The 17,095-nt window shown below is 38.6% G+C and overlaps 2 protein-coding genes across 8 annotated transcripts in view; one reads left to right on the forward strand and one right to left on the reverse strand.

The window, feature by feature from the left end:
• On the reverse strand, window positions 1–14,433 carry RMDN1 (regulator of microtubule dynamics 1). Of its 3 annotated transcripts, none has more exons than XM_041412506.1 (10): window positions 14,166–14,433; window positions 13,426–13,537; window positions 10,682–10,769; window positions 9,579–9,738; window positions 8,179–8,268; window positions 7,454–7,509; window positions 5,314–5,401; window positions 3,671–3,701; window positions 2,301–2,434; window positions 1–201 (listed from the first exon to the last, which is right to left on the reverse strand). In XM_041412506.1, exons 1-10 carry the CDS (start codon window positions 14,283–14,285, stop codon window positions 163–165), a joined length of 918 nt encoding a protein of 305 aa, XP_041268440.1. In that variant the 5' UTR covers window positions 14,286–14,433; the 3' UTR covers window positions 1–162. The 3 variants fall into 3 exon arrangements, with proteins under 3 accessions (XP_041268440.1, XP_041268441.1, XP_041268442.1); XM_041412508.1 differs by lacking the exon at window positions 1–201 and adding an exon at window positions 2,919–3,030 and having other exon boundaries at window positions 2,347–2,434; window positions 14,166–14,392; XM_041412507.1 differs by lacking the exon at window positions 8,179–8,268 and having other exon boundaries at window positions 14,166–14,392.
• Window positions 14,395–17,095, forward strand: part of CPNE3 (copine 3) — a 27,816-nt gene continuing 25,115 nt past the window's right edge. For 2 of the 5 annotated variants that reach the window (XM_041412502.1, XM_041412504.1), the window contains exon 1: window positions 14,395–14,444. The gene's annotated coding sequence lies outside the window, so the exon portion shown is untranslated. The other 3 variants (XM_041412501.1, XM_041412503.1, XM_041412505.1) reach the window with 2 other exon arrangements.

Here is a 17,095-nt window from a genome sequence, read left to right on the forward strand (position 1 = left end):
TGAAACAGATCTTCCAGTTCAGATTTTAATAGAAATGAGAGGGAGACAGAAGGTCTGAGCTGTACTTATAGTAACAGCTTCAGTAAACTGAAGTAGTATTTGGGGCCTTTTTCCTATGCTGCTCAAACCTGAGCCACTGAATTTCCATTATCTTGTTTCTTCTTATATAGAATTAAGCAGCTCCAAAGCTTCTTTCTGTACCTGAAACAAACAAATGTAAAGTAACAGTCCTGGGTAGTTACAGACTCTACTAGCAAAACTTCCCTCACAAGCACCCAAATACTTCCCTGCAGTTGTGCAAATTCAGAACAGTCCTAGGATGAGTAATTTTTCTTCTGTAGTTTAGGATGTTCAATACGTGAAATATGAATAGGAATAAAACACTTAAGCCAGTGTCTTCAGTGTCATTCATTTACTACGTAAATGAAGTTTCTTTGTGTTGAATACAGATGTTAGTTCTTGATTTGCTGCAGTCCAATAGGAGCATGCAGGAAGTTGTCATACCTCTGACCATACCCAACCAACCTAGGGATTTCAACACTCCCGACAGTGACTAAGAAGTGAGACCATTTCTGAAGCTCTGTTTGCCTAAGGTTTCTGGTTAAAATCTAATAAAATTTTTAAAATATGATTCATTTTTAAAATATGATCTCTAACATTCATAATAAAACACCCAACAACAAATCGAACAGCAAAAAAATCTCAACATCTCTCCTCTCTCCTCAAACCACAAAAAAACCTCCAACCCAACAATGGTAATGACATAGCAAGCCATGCAGACAGTGTAAGCCAGATACCTCTGAGTATCTGCAGTAACAAATGTTCAAAAAACCTAGTTATGCTAAGACAAGAATTCAAATGTCTTTGCACAGGCCAGTTTCCTTCATAGTGGACTATCAAGTCTAATTCCCAATGAATTTTGCATTTTACACATTCACACAGAGAATGGAGAGAATGCTGCCTTTCTCAGTTCAGCAGCTCTGCACCCTTCTAAGAGATTAAGAAATAGATGTCTGTACCAGAAGGCCACAAGTAGCTGAAGCAGATCAGTGGTTTAACAACTTGGCTACGGCACAAAATTCACTCCTGACTATTCTTTAGGAACAATTCAAAAAGTAAGACAAGTTTTTTGGATCACTGGTTTCGTGTGTGCCTCCGGCTACTAGTAACTGTTAGAAGAACTGACCAGTTCCTTACACACCTGAGACCACTACTCCTTTAGGCTATTAAATTCCGAAATATTGTGCAAGGCATTGGAGGAATGTAAGGCTTGTATTTCCACTGAAAGATGTCACTAAAGGAACTCATTTTTGGAAGAAACAGTTTGACAAGGCTTACTATCGAATCTACAGAGGGTTCTGAAACACTGTCTTGGTAGTGTTTTTTCTGAGGTGTGAAATGCAAAATCCTACCAAAGTATTTCTTACTTTGGACAGTCAGACTGTTGTATGGACATTCAGAATGTGCATCTCAACTGCAGCTTAATGCTAAATGAAACAGAAGTCAACCAACCATAAAAAAATAAAATGGAAATGAGGCTTTGTTAGTCCTGATGCTAACAGTACTGTTTTTGAAAGGTAACTGCAATTGCTCTGGTTTATACTGAATGCATCATCAGGTATGAACAAGTCTAATGGATTACCTCTCTTGGAAGTACTTGGAATGTTTAGGTAGGAAACAGATGCCTACCCTCCAAACCAGAATCCTGCACAGTTTCAAAGGGTAATTAAGTGACTCATGACATCTAGCACTGGGGATTTGCTGTCAAAGATACATTACCTTAATTTGTCTTACTCAGATCATCTGAATCTCTCCCTAGGGGCCTGGAAAGGACTGCAGTGTTAAGGTTTTGGTACATCTGGGGTTTTTTTCTTCCTGTGTTCACATGATGGTGAGCTATTCCAAAATGTAATTCCTACCTTACCCATTTCAGGCATATGAAAAGTGATTCTGTGTTCACACAGAAACAGGCTAGTGAGGTGCCTGTGTGAACTTCAGAAACACAACTAAGGTCGTTGTTGGCACTATGGAACTACCATGAAGAAGAAAGGATAACAGTTCTCTGCTATGAATAAAACAGAGTATTTCCAACTAAAATTTCCAGAGGTGCCTAGTAGCATACTACAATTTTTTGTATGTGATTCTGAGTTAAAGGTGCTGAACTATAAGCTGCCCTGAGTTAATTTTATAAAACATTCCACTGCCATGATGTCATACATGTCGAATACAATCTATGATTATTATATGATATATGATATCATATAACATATGATATATGATCACAGTTCTTAACTTCCTACCTGTTTGTCCTCCTCTGTCTGTGCAGGATACTCCTTTGCTTTGCTTAACCACAGAAGAGCCATCTTCTTATTGTTTAACTTCAAGTACGTTTTCCCCAAAAAGAGCAAATTTTTGCTGTAGAAATTTGGATCAGCTGCATAGAGACAGGAGAAAAGCTTTAGATGAGAATTAGTAACATACTATACTTTACTTTGATACTTGTTTTAGAAAATATGGTTTGGCTTTGGATCAGAAGGAAGCAAATGTAAAACTTTCACTTGCTAGATTTTTTTTTCTCATAAACAATTGTATTAATTAGCAGCTTGCTAGTTAATATACTAAATGACACTAGATTCCTCACAAAGAGCAAAGCAGTGAGCTTAATGCACAACAGCTTTGCTTTTCAGGTTTTGGGCTTTTCTGGACCTAGTAGGCACAACAGGCAATGCAACCAGCTTAGCATGTATAGGCAAGGGAAAATAGGGCACATTTTCTAGCAGATACCAGCTTAATTTTCGCTGCACAGAACAAAACTATATGCATCCACAGTGAACATTTTTTCAGGAGAGATTTAAACCTTGCTTTTATAAAGCATCATTCATTATTAAAGATGAATCTTGCCTGCTGTTCATACTTACAGCACAGGCTTTCTCTACTGCTGGATTTAAGGTCAGGTTTCGAAACATATGGAGGTGTTTTGGAGGCAAATTTTGAGATGAAGTTCACTGTTCAAGTTCACAGCTGCATTACCTGACAGTCAGGAAGACACACTATGAACCTTTCCTCTAATCTTCAATAATTTAACTATGTAAAATCTTTCATAGAACACTGTCTTCCCTTGTCTTCCTTTATCTTTCAGCTAGTGAATTTTGCTTATGGCTTCACTCCTGGAGAAATAACACATTCATATTTTATTTTGTATCATGTGTACAGTTTAACTGTCAGATTGGCGTAATACCTTCTGAAATAATAAAAATTCTGCTTTTTCTGTTTTCTGTTTAGAATACAGAGGATTTTCAAACTCTAAGAAAATTCTGAAAAAATAACACAGAATTCCCTTTTTATTTCTTCTGCCTCCCTGCACTCCTGTTGAATTCCTTAGGGAAGAGTACTTCATTCTCAGGAAGGTATAAATTTCACTTTAGTATTTACTCTGTCAACGTCTTCATGTTACACTGCAAGTGATGTATACTAGATGTGTAACATACTGACAAAATGTTGCAATGTAACAGCTCTGTGCTGACTGGCACAAGACATTCATCACCTGATCATATACTGTTTTGGGTTTGGTGGCTGCATTTATACCAAGGTAACACTGACAGCTAGAGGTTTACTGGAAGTCATCAATCCTAAAAGATATTTTTCAGTGAAAATGAGCCACAGGTTTTACCTTCTTCTGCCATGTGGAAGTAACGAAGAGCCTGTAAAAGACAAAGTTGTATTCTTTAAAGTGGAGAATAAACTCAACATAATAATCAAGCAAAAGGCTTACGCACATATCTGAAAAAGGAATTCCCGTCCATGATATTATTTTTGTTAATTCAGCATGCTACTGATGTCCAATTAGATCTGACATCATCTCAAAAGAACTAGTACTTACCTCACTATCCCCCTACCACTTTTTTCCATAAGTGTAGCACCTCCTATTTGTTTCTATCAAACTGAATTGTTTGATAGGAACAAATAGGATTGGACTGGATTGTTTGACTGTTTTTCTAATTCACCTTGTCAAGATAAATTTTGAATTTTGTTTGTACTATCCAGCACATCTGCAGTTTTCCCCATCTATTTCTCATGCATAAATTTAATAGATGAAAAAAAATCTTATGATTTAGGTCATTAATAAATATTTGAGAGAGAACTGACTTCCACACAGCACCAGACCATAACCTCTCTTACATAAGGCTAAACATCGATGATATCCACACATTTTCAATAAGCTTCCCATCCAGCACATACAAAATTTCAGTCCATACCTACCTTTCCCTAATGGTAGCAGGGGGAGGGAAAAAGCTCTCACAGAACTTGAAAGTATGGATTTATCTATAAAACAGTATTTGTATTGCAACTGCAGAAATCTTACCAGTACAAGTTTGCTTCTTCAGCGAGTTTAAGTGCTACAGAACTGAATACTGGGACTGACATTATTCTGGCAGCATTTGAAATCCTGGCTGACACTTTCTATTCTTCTGAGAGTGGTTTTTCAGGAAAACTTACAAGCTTGACATTCCATTAAAGAGTTTTATTTATTTTTCGAACAGCTCTTAATTTGTTTTCTGTGTAACAGCAAGCAGCCTGCCCCCCCCCGCCCCTTTAAGAGAACAAAACAGTTATTGCTTGTTCCAAACAAACAAAGATTAGAACAGCTGCACCAAACGTTTCTATTACCAATTTAATTGTCAAGCTTCTATATATGTACGGGTGTTTAAATAAGATGCACACTGGTTTAGACACACTATTTCAAAGGATTAACATCTGGATAGTATGTTTTAGGGTGTATGACAGCAGGAATCTTCACAGGAAAGAGGAACAAAAGTACTTTCAATTGAAAAAAACCCACACTATATGTGGCCAGAGAATTAAAGGGTATTTGTTCATCTTAAGTAACAAAGTGAGCTGTTGCTATTAGCATTTACTATAAGGGGACAAATTCTATTAACTAGCAAATAGGTACATGGCATAACACCACCATATAAATCATCAGCACTGGACTAGTACAGATAGTTATCTGCAACAGACCACAACAGTAAATACAAGCTAAGTTACACATAGTTTATTATTTTCTCATGCAAAAACTACCAAAATAATTTACACTATTCTGTGTGTGTGTGCTACAGCTGAAGAAAATTAAAGGTTTTTATGTTTTTAGATACCTATCACTCTCATGTTCTCATTTTATTATTGACAGTTGTAAACCCGTAACTCCATGCTTATTCCATAATCAGAGGTCAGGTTTGTCAGGAAAATAAGTACAAAATGTATCATCAGCTTTGGGTGGGGAATAACAATCTATGAAATATTTTCATACTGTACCTCTTGGAAAGTGGAAGTTGGTGGTGTGGCAAACAGTGTTGCAGCTATTTTTCTTTGGTACCATGGCATCTCAGCAAAAGAGTAACACCTGAAGGAAAAAGAAACATTTATATCTACCCTTCACATTTCACTTGTTTTCAAGCAAAAGTCTCAGAATTGTTGTTGGACATAAAAACTGGACGTCGTAATTGTTGATTCCAAGAGTCAAAACTGCAGACACACTGCAAATTCTATAAGCATGTTCTTAACACCTGTAAACAAAAATAGCAAGATGTCTGAAGCTGCTACTAAAGAAGTTTTGGTGTGTGCTTTACTGGGAACTAACTATGTTAGCTAAAACTGGAACAATTACTAAGCATGAGACAGATTTTGAGCTTGAATGATTTTAATGATTTATGTGTATTTTGTTCTAATGTATTTGCAAAAGCAACACAACTGAATAATATCAGTGCCTTACCTCAACACTACCTTGCTTTTCTCAATTATTAATATAAAGTAGATCTGCAGTACATTCCTGAGACTCTGATCTATAAGAATGAAAATAAATTCAAGAATCAAACCACTGTGCTCTAGGCTAAGCCATGCTATGCTGGTTTTCTATCTACTAAATAACACAGGTAATCAATCAGTCACCTATCTTATTGGTGCTGAAAAGACTGAACATTTTTATTGAAGCATTTCATGTGCACAGAACATTCTGGGTGCAAACATTAAACAATGATATTCACTTTAGCAGCCTCCCACAATGAGATTACAACTGTTATTCACTGTGTAAAATAGAGAATTCTAGAGGAGGTGAAAAATTAGTAACTGTAGATGTTTGGAGGAGAGGCAGGCAAGACATGGAATACACCGCTGGAGTTGAAATTCTGTCATTAGATGTGCCTTATCAGATAAAGATTTAGTCCAGAACAGATTAGAAAAAGAAAGAGAAAAATACTCAAGAACTGGCTGATACTAAATGCCAGATCAAGATGGCTCTGGAATTCAGTAATGAGTACATTGAAATATATAACATGGGAATATTTTAGAGCCAAAAGCAGTATTAATTAACATTTCTGATAATATTTTCCAATTTTCCTTAGGAAGAATGTCTGAAGTACTTTCCAGAAGAAGCTTTCTATCTCAAAGTGGACTTTGAGGTTTATTCAGTTGGTAGCATATACTTCTGCTTAAAAATCTGGACTACTGCAATTGTTAGATCATGTGGGAATGAATGGTGGATGCCAAAGTTTCTGAACTAGTAAAAAACTCCGGAGCATTTATCATTATCATTTTCTTTGATACTCAGGATCCAAAAAAACCATAGAAAAATTCACTGTGGGTTTTAGTATTTTTTAAAGCTGATAATACACTGCCTTTATTTCCAATCTCTCAATCTTACAACAGAGATCTCCGGTAAAATAACGTAACACCTTTAGCCTTTTCAGACAAATAACCTAAAATGCTGTCTGGAGTCTCTCACTAACACATAAATGATACTGCTTTCCATCACACCACTTGCATAGAATACCCTGGTTAGTATGGAAAGTTCTATTTCCAGTCCATTTGCCTGCTATGTAACAGCAATTCTTAGTATCTTTTTCATTGAGCAGTAAATTAAATTTCAATGGTTTCTGGTTAATACATATGCATTTATAAGCTCCCTTTATTTAATGTAACTTTTAAAATACTGTATCCTGACAGATAGTAACAAAAATATTTTCAGAACACATCTCATTTTTGATAGCTTTTCAGGGACTGTATTAAGTTGCAGCCATCACTGAAATTCAGTGTAAAGTCAGTGCTGAGTTTTGACTCCATTCATATTCCAGAAAAAAATGAGCTACTACTTGCTATCACTGCTGCCCACTATGGATTCCATGAAGCAAACTTAACATCTGCAAAAGGAGTTTTTAACAGTTCCATACAATTAAATTAAATGAACAATTACTTTTAATCTTGTACAACTGCATAAGAATTAATAGCTAGACTTTTTCAAAGCATTATGTCCTATATCTGTTCAACATGTTTTCGTGCTTGCATCAATTACAAGTACATTCTAAATTATTCCAAGCAGTTCTGTAATTAATACAAGATATTTTATACTCTTGCATTTTTCTGTGCCATGTGCTTACTTTAGTTTGAAAATACATCTTACCAAATCCCTATAAGATGAATTGTTGTAGCATCTTTTGGATTCAGTTCAATGGCTCTCTGGTGCAGGAAGAAAAAAACCACAATATGTAAAGAAGTTATTCTGACACATGGATTAAAATACATTTAAAAATAGACTTGTTATCCTACTGTTAATTAAACCAGACGGTGGTGTGTAGAATTTCAAGGCAACACACTACTTGTTCAGTGCACAACTTAATCTCACCTCCTCTTAAGCTCACCTCCAAAAGTCTGATGACACTGACAGATATCTAAGCACGTCTCTTTAGTAGGTTATTAAATGTTGTGTTTGAGACTTGGCATGTTCAGATTTTGATATTATCTCTGGTGATACAAAATTAGTAGTGCTTCATCTTCTCCAGTATTTGTCCTTTACTGTTATATAATCCGCAGTTAAAAGGACAGCCACACTGCCATTTCTCACTATCACAGTTACAACTGATCTAGTCCTAAGAGGTGTCTAAAGCACTTTAGCTATTTCAAGACTCCCTTCTAAAGTGACTTAGTTTACTGCAGGAGACAATATACTCTGTGTTTCTGGGGCGTTTCTGGAGCATGTGTCACAGTAACCCAAAAAACAAACCCAGTGCTACTAGGAAGTCTGAACAGAAGTATGCTTTTAATATTTCACCAAAAATTAGTTACCAGCTGTCACACAATCTACATACTGGACACAATAATCTTGTTATATGCAAAAAACTGCATTACCTGGAAATGCTCTTTGATGATAATAGCATTTCCAATTTTAGTCTTGATTCCTTCATAGTCCCCAACATCACTGAGGCAAATTCCATACCACTGTAATTCAAATAACAAAAATCCCATTTAATACAGTATATTAACAGTACATTTTAAAAAACTTGCAACCAGAACAGCCACCACCACTGCAAACAACCACAAGCAGTGTTGCAGTTTGTGTTTATTTCATTAAGTTATTGTTAAATGGTTCATTCTGTTACCCACTCACGTTTTCCTCCAGCTGGTTTTTCCCTAAGTTGTACCCTCCCTTAAAGCTGTCCCTCGAGCTATTCCCCTCCTTTTGTGCTAGTCCCTTCCCTGCCTGTCAAGGCAACCCTGCCCCTTTTTCCTAAATGTTCCCTGCCACTCACCCCCTGGGGCAATCCCTGATTGAAACACCCACTTAGAAATCCCCTAATCCACGATGCCCCACCGGCCCACTGACCTTCCCCCTCTCCTCCCCCTATCCTGATTGGTCCCACAGTGTTTATGCAATCCCCTCACTCCTCCCCTGAGGATTCCCTATTGGTTAGCTGTTTGTATCCGCCCCTGACTTGTATCTGCAAATAAACGCCTGGCACAGGTGGGTGAGGTGCTCTTTTTGTCCCACTCCCTCCACTTGGAATAAATGCTCCCTCCACCAGTGGAACCTCAAGACAAAGAGCCTTCTGCTTCCTCTGGTCCCTGCCGTGCACTGTAGAGCTTGCAGCTCTTTAGGTTCAGCTGTGGGCAAACCCCAGTCCCCAGCTGTTCCCCACTCCTGTCGTGGCTACTGGAGCATACAGAGCTAGCCTGGGTTCTGGTAGGCTTTGACAAAGCAGTAAGTATTTGTTGTGAACAGCTCGATCAACATCAGAGCAAGCTGCTGGTCTACATGTGTAAAGGGAATCAATGTCCTATCCTCATCCAAGACACCAAGGCAAGTGACTACATTTTGCTACCTCTTTGCCTGTGAGAAGCGGCACACACACAAAAAAAAAAAAAAAGGGACAGAAGGCAGCCAGGGCTTGAAATATTTCCAGTGAAACTCTACAGAGCCCAGAAAAGACATGCTGAATTGGGACGTACAACATTTTTAAGGTGACATCGGGGCAGGAGGAGCTGATTACATCAGCTGTTATCACCCCGATCAGTCACTTCTTTCCATGGTCCTGCACACACTGAGTATTTCTGCTTCCCTAGAGGGAGTTTACTTGGAAAAGTCTGAACTCAGATCTTCCAAAAACTTTAGGAAGAATTAGAAGTCTCATTCTTTCTCAACTGAAAAGTTAAATTACGCTGAAGGTTCTTAAAACAGCACAATGGCATTTGTTCTGTTTTCTGTAAGCAGAAATCAACAAATAATATTTCAGTTATTCTGCATGGCTCACCTTGTGTGCTGCAAAATTTGATTCATTTTTTTCAAGTGCCTTTTTTGCATACTCCAGGGAGTCATATGTCAGTTGTTTCTTCTCCTCTGCAGAAGTACTACCGAGCTGAGCCAGATCCCGTGATGACCGTGCCAGCCGCCATAACAACTCTGCATCGTCACTGGTTAGGAACAGAAACACTGATGTTTTAAAGCAATCAGGGAAACAAAGCAAAAAAGGAGTCTTTTAAAGTATATCTGAAGTGGGTGATAAGACAACAGTGAATCATCTATCAAGCTATGTTATGCAAAACTCCAAGGTAACAAACAGCAAATGAAAGCCCACTATTATAGACTGTTTGACAATATCTTTGTTCTGCCATTCTGGTCTGCAAAGCAAACACATCTGCAGGAAAGGTTTTTGTTTTTGCAAAAAAAAGACAGATTTAAGAAACCCCAATGGTACCACTCAAAACAGCAGAAAGAAAAGGAGAGGTATTCTCTTCTTAGCTAGATGGTATTTTTTCCAGCACTCTGCTGATTTGCATTAATGTTTACTTAGAATGCTTAAATTATTATGCATTGTTTTTTTCTCTAATTGTACTTCAATTATTAAATGCTTCCTAGAAAACAGTGAAAAAAACACAGATTAGCCATACCACCAGTACATAAACCTGTACATTTATGTATTTATTGATATAATTTTGTCAAATGGTGTACTGTAGATTACGTTCAAGCTTAAGGATCTTAAGTTTCATTTTGTTAACGTACTGCTTTGGAACACTGCTTACACTTTATTATACTTTAGGTAACTACCACTGGCTTACTAATTTAATAGAGACTTTATAGTCTTTCAGAATGTTGCACTGTATTTTAAGGGATTCTGAGAATAATAAAACAAACAACCATGACTGAAAAACGAGGGTTAACCCTCACCTACAACTATCAGCTCTTTCTTTATTCATTTTTCCATTAGGAGGAAAAATATGTTGAGTCCTTATTTCCTACTTACATAAGGGTGAAATATAGGTTCTCCAGCATTCCACAATGAGAATATCAGTTGAAAAACTGATACAGAAGAGCACAGAAAAGAAGCCACAGTAATGTCCCAAGGCAATGAAGTACCTGTTTTTATGCTGAACCAGCAACCGATACAGCTTTTCAGTTTCTCCACTCCCATACAGGTAGTCTGCTTGTTCTATCACATCTTCCACTTATGAAGGAATTAAAATTGTGGAAACAGAAGAACAAATGATAGTTAATTAAGACATTATCACCAAAACATTCTAGAGCAAGACAACCTAGCTGAAAATGATGCAGCTCATTTTTAGGCCATCATTTCAAACTTACAAGCATAGCAAGATTGAGTAAGCAACATGTACAATGCACAACGAAGATGACAACTGGTGCCTCTCCAGTGAGGCTACAACAGCTTTCAGCATGACAGCTTTGGTTGATGGACAGATTTAACATCCCAAGGTGTCTTTCTCAGTGCATCAGACTACTAGAAATAAGTTATTTTTTAACTTGAGAAAATAGCAGAAAAGAAAAAAAAGTATGAACAATAGATGAGGAGAGCAAGTGCAGTGCAGAGTTGAGAGTAACAAAGCCCCTTCATTAGTATATGTAAAGAATTTAAATCTTACAATAACAATGAAAAAACTTTAAAAAATATGGTTCATTCTCAATATGGTTCCAGAGTTTAGCCAGAACATTACTGCAGTTTGAGTGGGTCCAATTATTTACTCACAAGCCAAAACAAAATATTGCTTAACGGATTTCTGACAGAAGTCCTTAGGATTTTCCCAAATACAACCCCAAAAAAGACAATCTACCAAAACTCCTGCGTGTTCAATATACTAAAAGCAAAAATAATTTTTAAAATCAGAATGGACTGTCTAGAATATCAGTTTATGAACTAAGTACCATTATTCTTATGCTTTATTTTTCTAGAAAAGACTGTGAAACACAAGAGTGGTGGGGGAATATAATTTCCACAACTGGATTAATATAATTATAAATAATATATAAATAAGTATAGTACTTGGAACAGCATACAGGAAACAGAATTACCAAACACCACACTATAGAGGATTATAGTGTGAAAAAGTACAGAATTAGAAGGAAAAATACCCAAAGGGAAGCAGATGGGTAATTTTGTTGATGTGTGTAACTGTACAGCAGAACAAACTTCAAGTTTATTCTTCTGCCAGCATCAAAGCATTAAAAAGATATATTTGAAGTCAAAAGTCTTGTCTAATTTTTTACAGATCTTTTACCTATGCTTATGGTCTCTTTGGTATTACTCAGGGGTCCATGACCAAACTTAGAAGTCAAAACATAAGCTCTAACCCCCTTCATGAAAATTAATCATGTTTTCCTTTTTCAAATTACCTACTAAATATGGCAGCCACATTTAAAGTCAGCACAGTTTTCTTGACAGAAAAAGCAAAACATTGAAGGCTGCTGAACACAGAAGCCTCCTCTTCAGTTTAAAAGATCCTAGAATACAAATCAATGCATTCTGGATAATTTTTAACCTTGCTGTCTCTAAATGTCTTCTTTCAACCTTTTCAAAGATAAGATAATGGTTTATGTGGACTTTGAATTTTAGTGTCCCTAATGAGCTTCATGGTGATCTTCACTAAACAGGTAGGTTTGCTTGCTGACCTGAACACTACTAACATATCTAATGACTAAATGCTCAGAACTCAAAACTTCTGAATGCATTTCCCACAAGGTGTTTCATGCAAATTATTATACTTTTATTACTTTAGAGTATTTTTCAGGTATTTCTATTTTACCCTTATTTTCACCATATTTATTACATATCTTGTATAGAAAGACCATTAGCATTGCTTTTCTTGGCAATGTAAATGTCAGATTCACGTGGGAGCACTGAATAGACCAACTAAGCAGTGTTATTTATGTTCCTCAGAGAAATGATGAATTCTTTATTCCTCATTATTATTTCTTAATTGTGTAGAGTGGCTATTTCAAATCTACTCACTGATACTCCTTCTGCACATGAAACAGTTCCTTGTCCATTCAAAAATTTTTATTTATATCTGCATAAACATCTAAGATCTTCCTCTTTTTAAGACACAGGGAAACAGGTGACCTGAACTGGCTACTACCTCAACTATGCAGTGAGCATGCATTCAGTTTAGGCTCATCCTCCTTTCTGTCAGGCTTACTCTGAAATTCCTTATTTAGATAGACAAGTTTTAAGTCTGCAACAATATCCCCTTTTAAGATATTGTTACTGTCCTTCCCACGGTGAGTCTATTCTTACTCAAAGGATACAAAAAAACATTTTACCACTTGTTAAATTGTTTTCTAGTAGGTAAAGCAAGACTTTGCTTCACTCTTTTTAGTGTTAGAGAGATAGAAGACATTTCTCAATTTTACAAGAAGAGCCATCTTGGTGTTGCTCAACTAGATTAAACAGAAATCATAGAGTATTCACACTGAAAACCTGAACTAGCTAAATTTTCTAGAAACAGATTAAGCTTTGGTCTGCATTCCTAACAGACCCATATCTTTTCAAAAAGAGTTAAAGTAAGAGTAAATAAGAGTAATTAAAGATTGGGCAACAAATTAGTTATTATTCACCTTGTGCAAGTGTTCTGTCCCTGACAGGATGAGCTACTAATCTGCTTTCAGTTATACCTGAAATAATCACTTGTTGAAGTGCTACCACATAACCCATAACCAATTCATAAGCATCCTGTCATGAAATGACACTGCATGCAGTCCTAATGGAAAAAATCAACAGCATGACACAATTTTCCTCTATAATTCTGGTACAAAAAAAATCAAGTGTCACATCAGAATAACCAAAATACTTCAAAATTTGAAAATATTACCTTTGAAGCTTGCATGAACCTCAGCAAAGCCAGAAATCAGCTTATGAGCTTCATAAACCAAAAAGGACCCTGTTGAAAGCACAACTCCTCTCTGAAGGCTTTTTCTAAGCACCTGTGTAGGATCATAAGATAGGTATTAATGATCACTCTGAGTTTAAAAAGGTTTTTCTTATCTGTATCACGGGTTATATTTCAGATTCTGAGCAATAAAACCCTTAAAAATGTTAAAAAATCCTCATAAAACAAAATACCACTTCACAAAGCGAGGATTTGAAGTATATTCAACAGAAGCTCACGATTACGCCTGAAAACACCAACAGAGCACCAGACTGGACATAAACCGTAAGTACGAAGCAAACACAAGTTTTGAAACAAAAATCAAATGCGTACTGTTCAAACGAGCCCAGGGCTCAGTTTTCGCACAAACAAACAAACCAGTCCCTCGTTACGCCCCGCGGTTCTCCCGCCTCCCTCATGCCGGCGGAGCGGCTCCGCGGGGGCGAGCGGCGGCCACACCCGCGGGAATCGGAGTGAAGGAGGTTGGAAGAGGCCTCTGAGGTCACCAAGTCCCACCTCTGACCGAACCCCACCGCGTCAAACACAGCACGGCACGAAGCGCCACGTCCAGTCTTCCCTTAAACACCTCCAGGCTCGGTGACTCCCCAGCCCCCCCGGGCAGCGCATTCCAAGTAGTCCCTGGAAGCGGCCGCGCTTCCCGCAGCGAGCGACACCCTGGCTACCTGAATCCCCGGCCGCCCCCGGCCGTAGGGGCCGCCCATCGTCCCTCGCCGGAGCGCTGTCCCCAGGCCGGCGGGGCCGCGGCGGAAGGGCCGCGCCAGCGCCGCCATGAGCGCCGCCATCGCCGCAGCCAGCACCGCCCCCCGCCTGCGGAGGAGCCGCTCCGCCCCGCGGCCCTGCCCGGGCTCGGGGGCACACAAGGGCAAGGGCCACCCGGCCTGCCGGGCAGCCCTGCGCGGGTGTGGCCGCCGCGGGTCGGGGGTCCGGAGGCCGCGCTGCAGGTGAGGGTGGGGTCCGGCCGTGCCGCTGGGGCCGCCGTGTCCCGCGGGGCTTGAGCTCGAGGCTGCTCTGCCTCGTGCAGTGGGAGCTGTGCGGGGCTGGGGCAGCGGGGCAGGGCTCCGGGCGGCTGGTATCCCACCACTTCCTCGCGTAAACGCCCCCGCAGCTGCGGCCCCGCTTCCCCCGGCGGGACGCGGAGCGCGCTGCCAGCTGCGGCTGCTGCGGCCGTCGAGGAATCGCTGCCCCATCCGCCGTCCCGCAGGTAGTGGAACTCGGTGAAGTTAAAGCTGTAGGCCTGAAGGTTTGAGTCCGTAGTGCCGATCTCTGTGGCGGTGTACATGGCAGTCTGAAAAGCGCCCTTACCTCTGGGAGAGGAGGCTTTCTAGGGTCAGCATCGTTCCTGAAAACAGCATGCTGTTATTTCTGAGCTGCTGGTTGAGTGGGTGGTTGTTTTCTTTCTTCACTGTAGTTGCGTAATATATACAAGACAAATCTTAGATAATGTTCATCTTGTCATAACTTACGCTTCCACTAGGGAAAAGTTTTTAAATGTGAAACATCTTTTGCTTACATACTCCCGTCTTCAAAGTATCCTCAAAGTAATCTGTATTGCCCTGCCTCCAACACTTACATTTATTTTCCTGGAGGGTTATGTCCCTGAAGGTTCGAGTTAAAGATATTTCTGTGGTGGTGCAAAAAGTTTATTTAGTAAAAGTAAATGCAGTCAAACTTAATCCCAGGTATTTTCTTTTTTTTTTTTTTTTTTTCAGTTGAAGCTTCAAATTTTAATTTTATATGTGTATACTCACAGAGGAAAGATGTTTTGAAGTGCATACAGAATACCCAAAATGATTAGAAGGAGAAAAAACTAGGAAAGATGTTAAAGGAGTAAGAGACAGAGGTCCTTTTGTTTGTGTGTTGGGGTGTTAGGAAGAATGCAGTGCTTTTGCAACAAGTATGTTTGTGCTAAATGTCTTAAAATTATACTATACAGATTCTTTGTAGGTGACTGTTAGACTAATTTCAGTTCAGGTAACAAAAGAAAAAAAGCTATTTCTGGCAGGCTGAGCAACTAAGCTATTATTAAATGTCATCCAGAAATCCAAAGTAGCAGAATTGATACCACAGTGTTCATACAGTCTTCTTTTATGCCAAATTTTTCTCCAGAATTGAATGCTAAAGGGAAGCCGTAGTGTTAGGGGTAATAAAACTAAAATATCAACTGATCACATATCTGGGATGAAATTTAATTTTTTTTACCTTAATTTGATTTAGGAACAAATGCTGTCATTACATGGTTTCCTAAATGAAATACCTTCGGGCAAAGGGAGTAAGATACCTTCTATTCTTTTCTATTTTCCTGTGAAAGTCAGGATGGTCTTCGAACATAAGTAATATGTGATCAACTTAGTATTTGTAGTTATTAGTTCCTGTTAAACCCAAGAATATTACTTCTGTTCATAAATCAGTTAGGCAAAGATTAATACTGGCCCCTCCTAGCATGACATTTAAAGGTGTGGTATGGCTTGTGCAAGCAAGTAGGCAGGAAGTAGAATTGTGTTGTGGTTTTTATATTATCTTAAAGGTCTTTTCCATCAACTCTGATTCTATTTGATTTCTTTGGTTTATCTTTAATATTGCTTTAGATGAGATGCTTTTGCTGAGATATTTTGAAAGGGCATTATTAAGTGTCTGAAGGATTTATGAATAGAGGAGTTTTAGGGACTTGGTTGCTGGATCCAAGCTTCTGTTTAAGGAATAGTCATTACTGATTTGAGTCGTGCTTTGTTCTCTGATTGAAGGAGGACTGTATCCTTTAGATCCATTCCATCTTGTAGATGGATCAAGTGCACTTTCACTCGGTGCTTTATCAAACACCCCGTTAGGAGGCATCTGAATTAGTTCTAGTTGTGGCAGTTTGCTTCTGGTACTTCCCCTACCCAGGAGGGTTTTTAAAAATTCCTCATGGCAGGTGATTAGCATATGTGTAATTATCTGATGGTTCCAGGATTAGCATTGTTTCTGTGTGCCTGTGTTAGGAGCCACTGCCTGTGGATATGCAGAGCATGAATGATGCCTCCCAGGCACAGGGAATGCTGAGTGCAAGTAGCTGCTGTGATACAGAACTGGAGGGCAGCTGACTGGAGAGCACTTGGTTTGCATACAGGAAGGTTTGAAATACTTCTGGGCTACAGTAAAGTGCAATTTTGTGATTGTTGGTTTCAAAATGTTGTTGTTTGTACTGAGATGTGCTGGACCACTGTGGAATACTGATTTATTGGACTTTTCTTTGTCATCCTTTAGCTGTGTAAGGATGCACAGGTTAGTTAGAGCATAAACAACATTGGGGGCTACTGATTTTGATTTACTTACTCTAATCCACTGTCACCTTATTAAGAAAAAAAAATGAATAGGACAAATCAGTAATCAGGTCTTCATTCTTAAAATCTTAAAGGGCTTTACTTGCTGGACTTTTATAATATTTAGCATATATTATTCTCTAATAAAGGCTCTGAGTCAACCTTGAGTAATCCTTACAGTGCTATTATCATAGGCACATAAAACTGTTGGACAGGTTATTTATTTTAAGAGGAACTGTAGTTCCTCAAACCTCTTACTTTGATTGATCTATGTGAATAACAATTCTTGGTTT

This window comes from Onychostruthus taczanowskii, unplaced genomic scaffold, assembly GCF_017590055.1.
Source record: "Onychostruthus taczanowskii isolate IOZ18803 unplaced genomic scaffold, ASM1759005v1 scaffold4, whole genome shotgun sequence".
Taxonomy (NCBI): Eukaryota; Metazoa; Chordata; class Aves; order Passeriformes; family Passeridae; genus Onychostruthus; species Onychostruthus taczanowskii.

Excerpts from the sequence above, each read along its gene's own strand:
- RMDN1 (XM_041412506.1), bottom strand. The coding sequence starts at position 14,285 with ATGGCGGCGCTCATGGCGGCGCTGGCGCGGCCCTTCCGCCGCGGCCCC. Across the intron at positions 5,402-7,453 it reads ATTCATCTTATAGGGATTTG|GTGTTACTCTTTTGCTGAGA; the intron begins GTAAGATGTATT and ends TTTTTCCTTCAG. Across the intron at positions 202-2,300 it reads AGACAGAGGAGGACAAACAG|GTACAGAAAGAAGCTTTGGA; the intron begins GTAGGAAGTTAA and ends TGTTTGTTTCAG.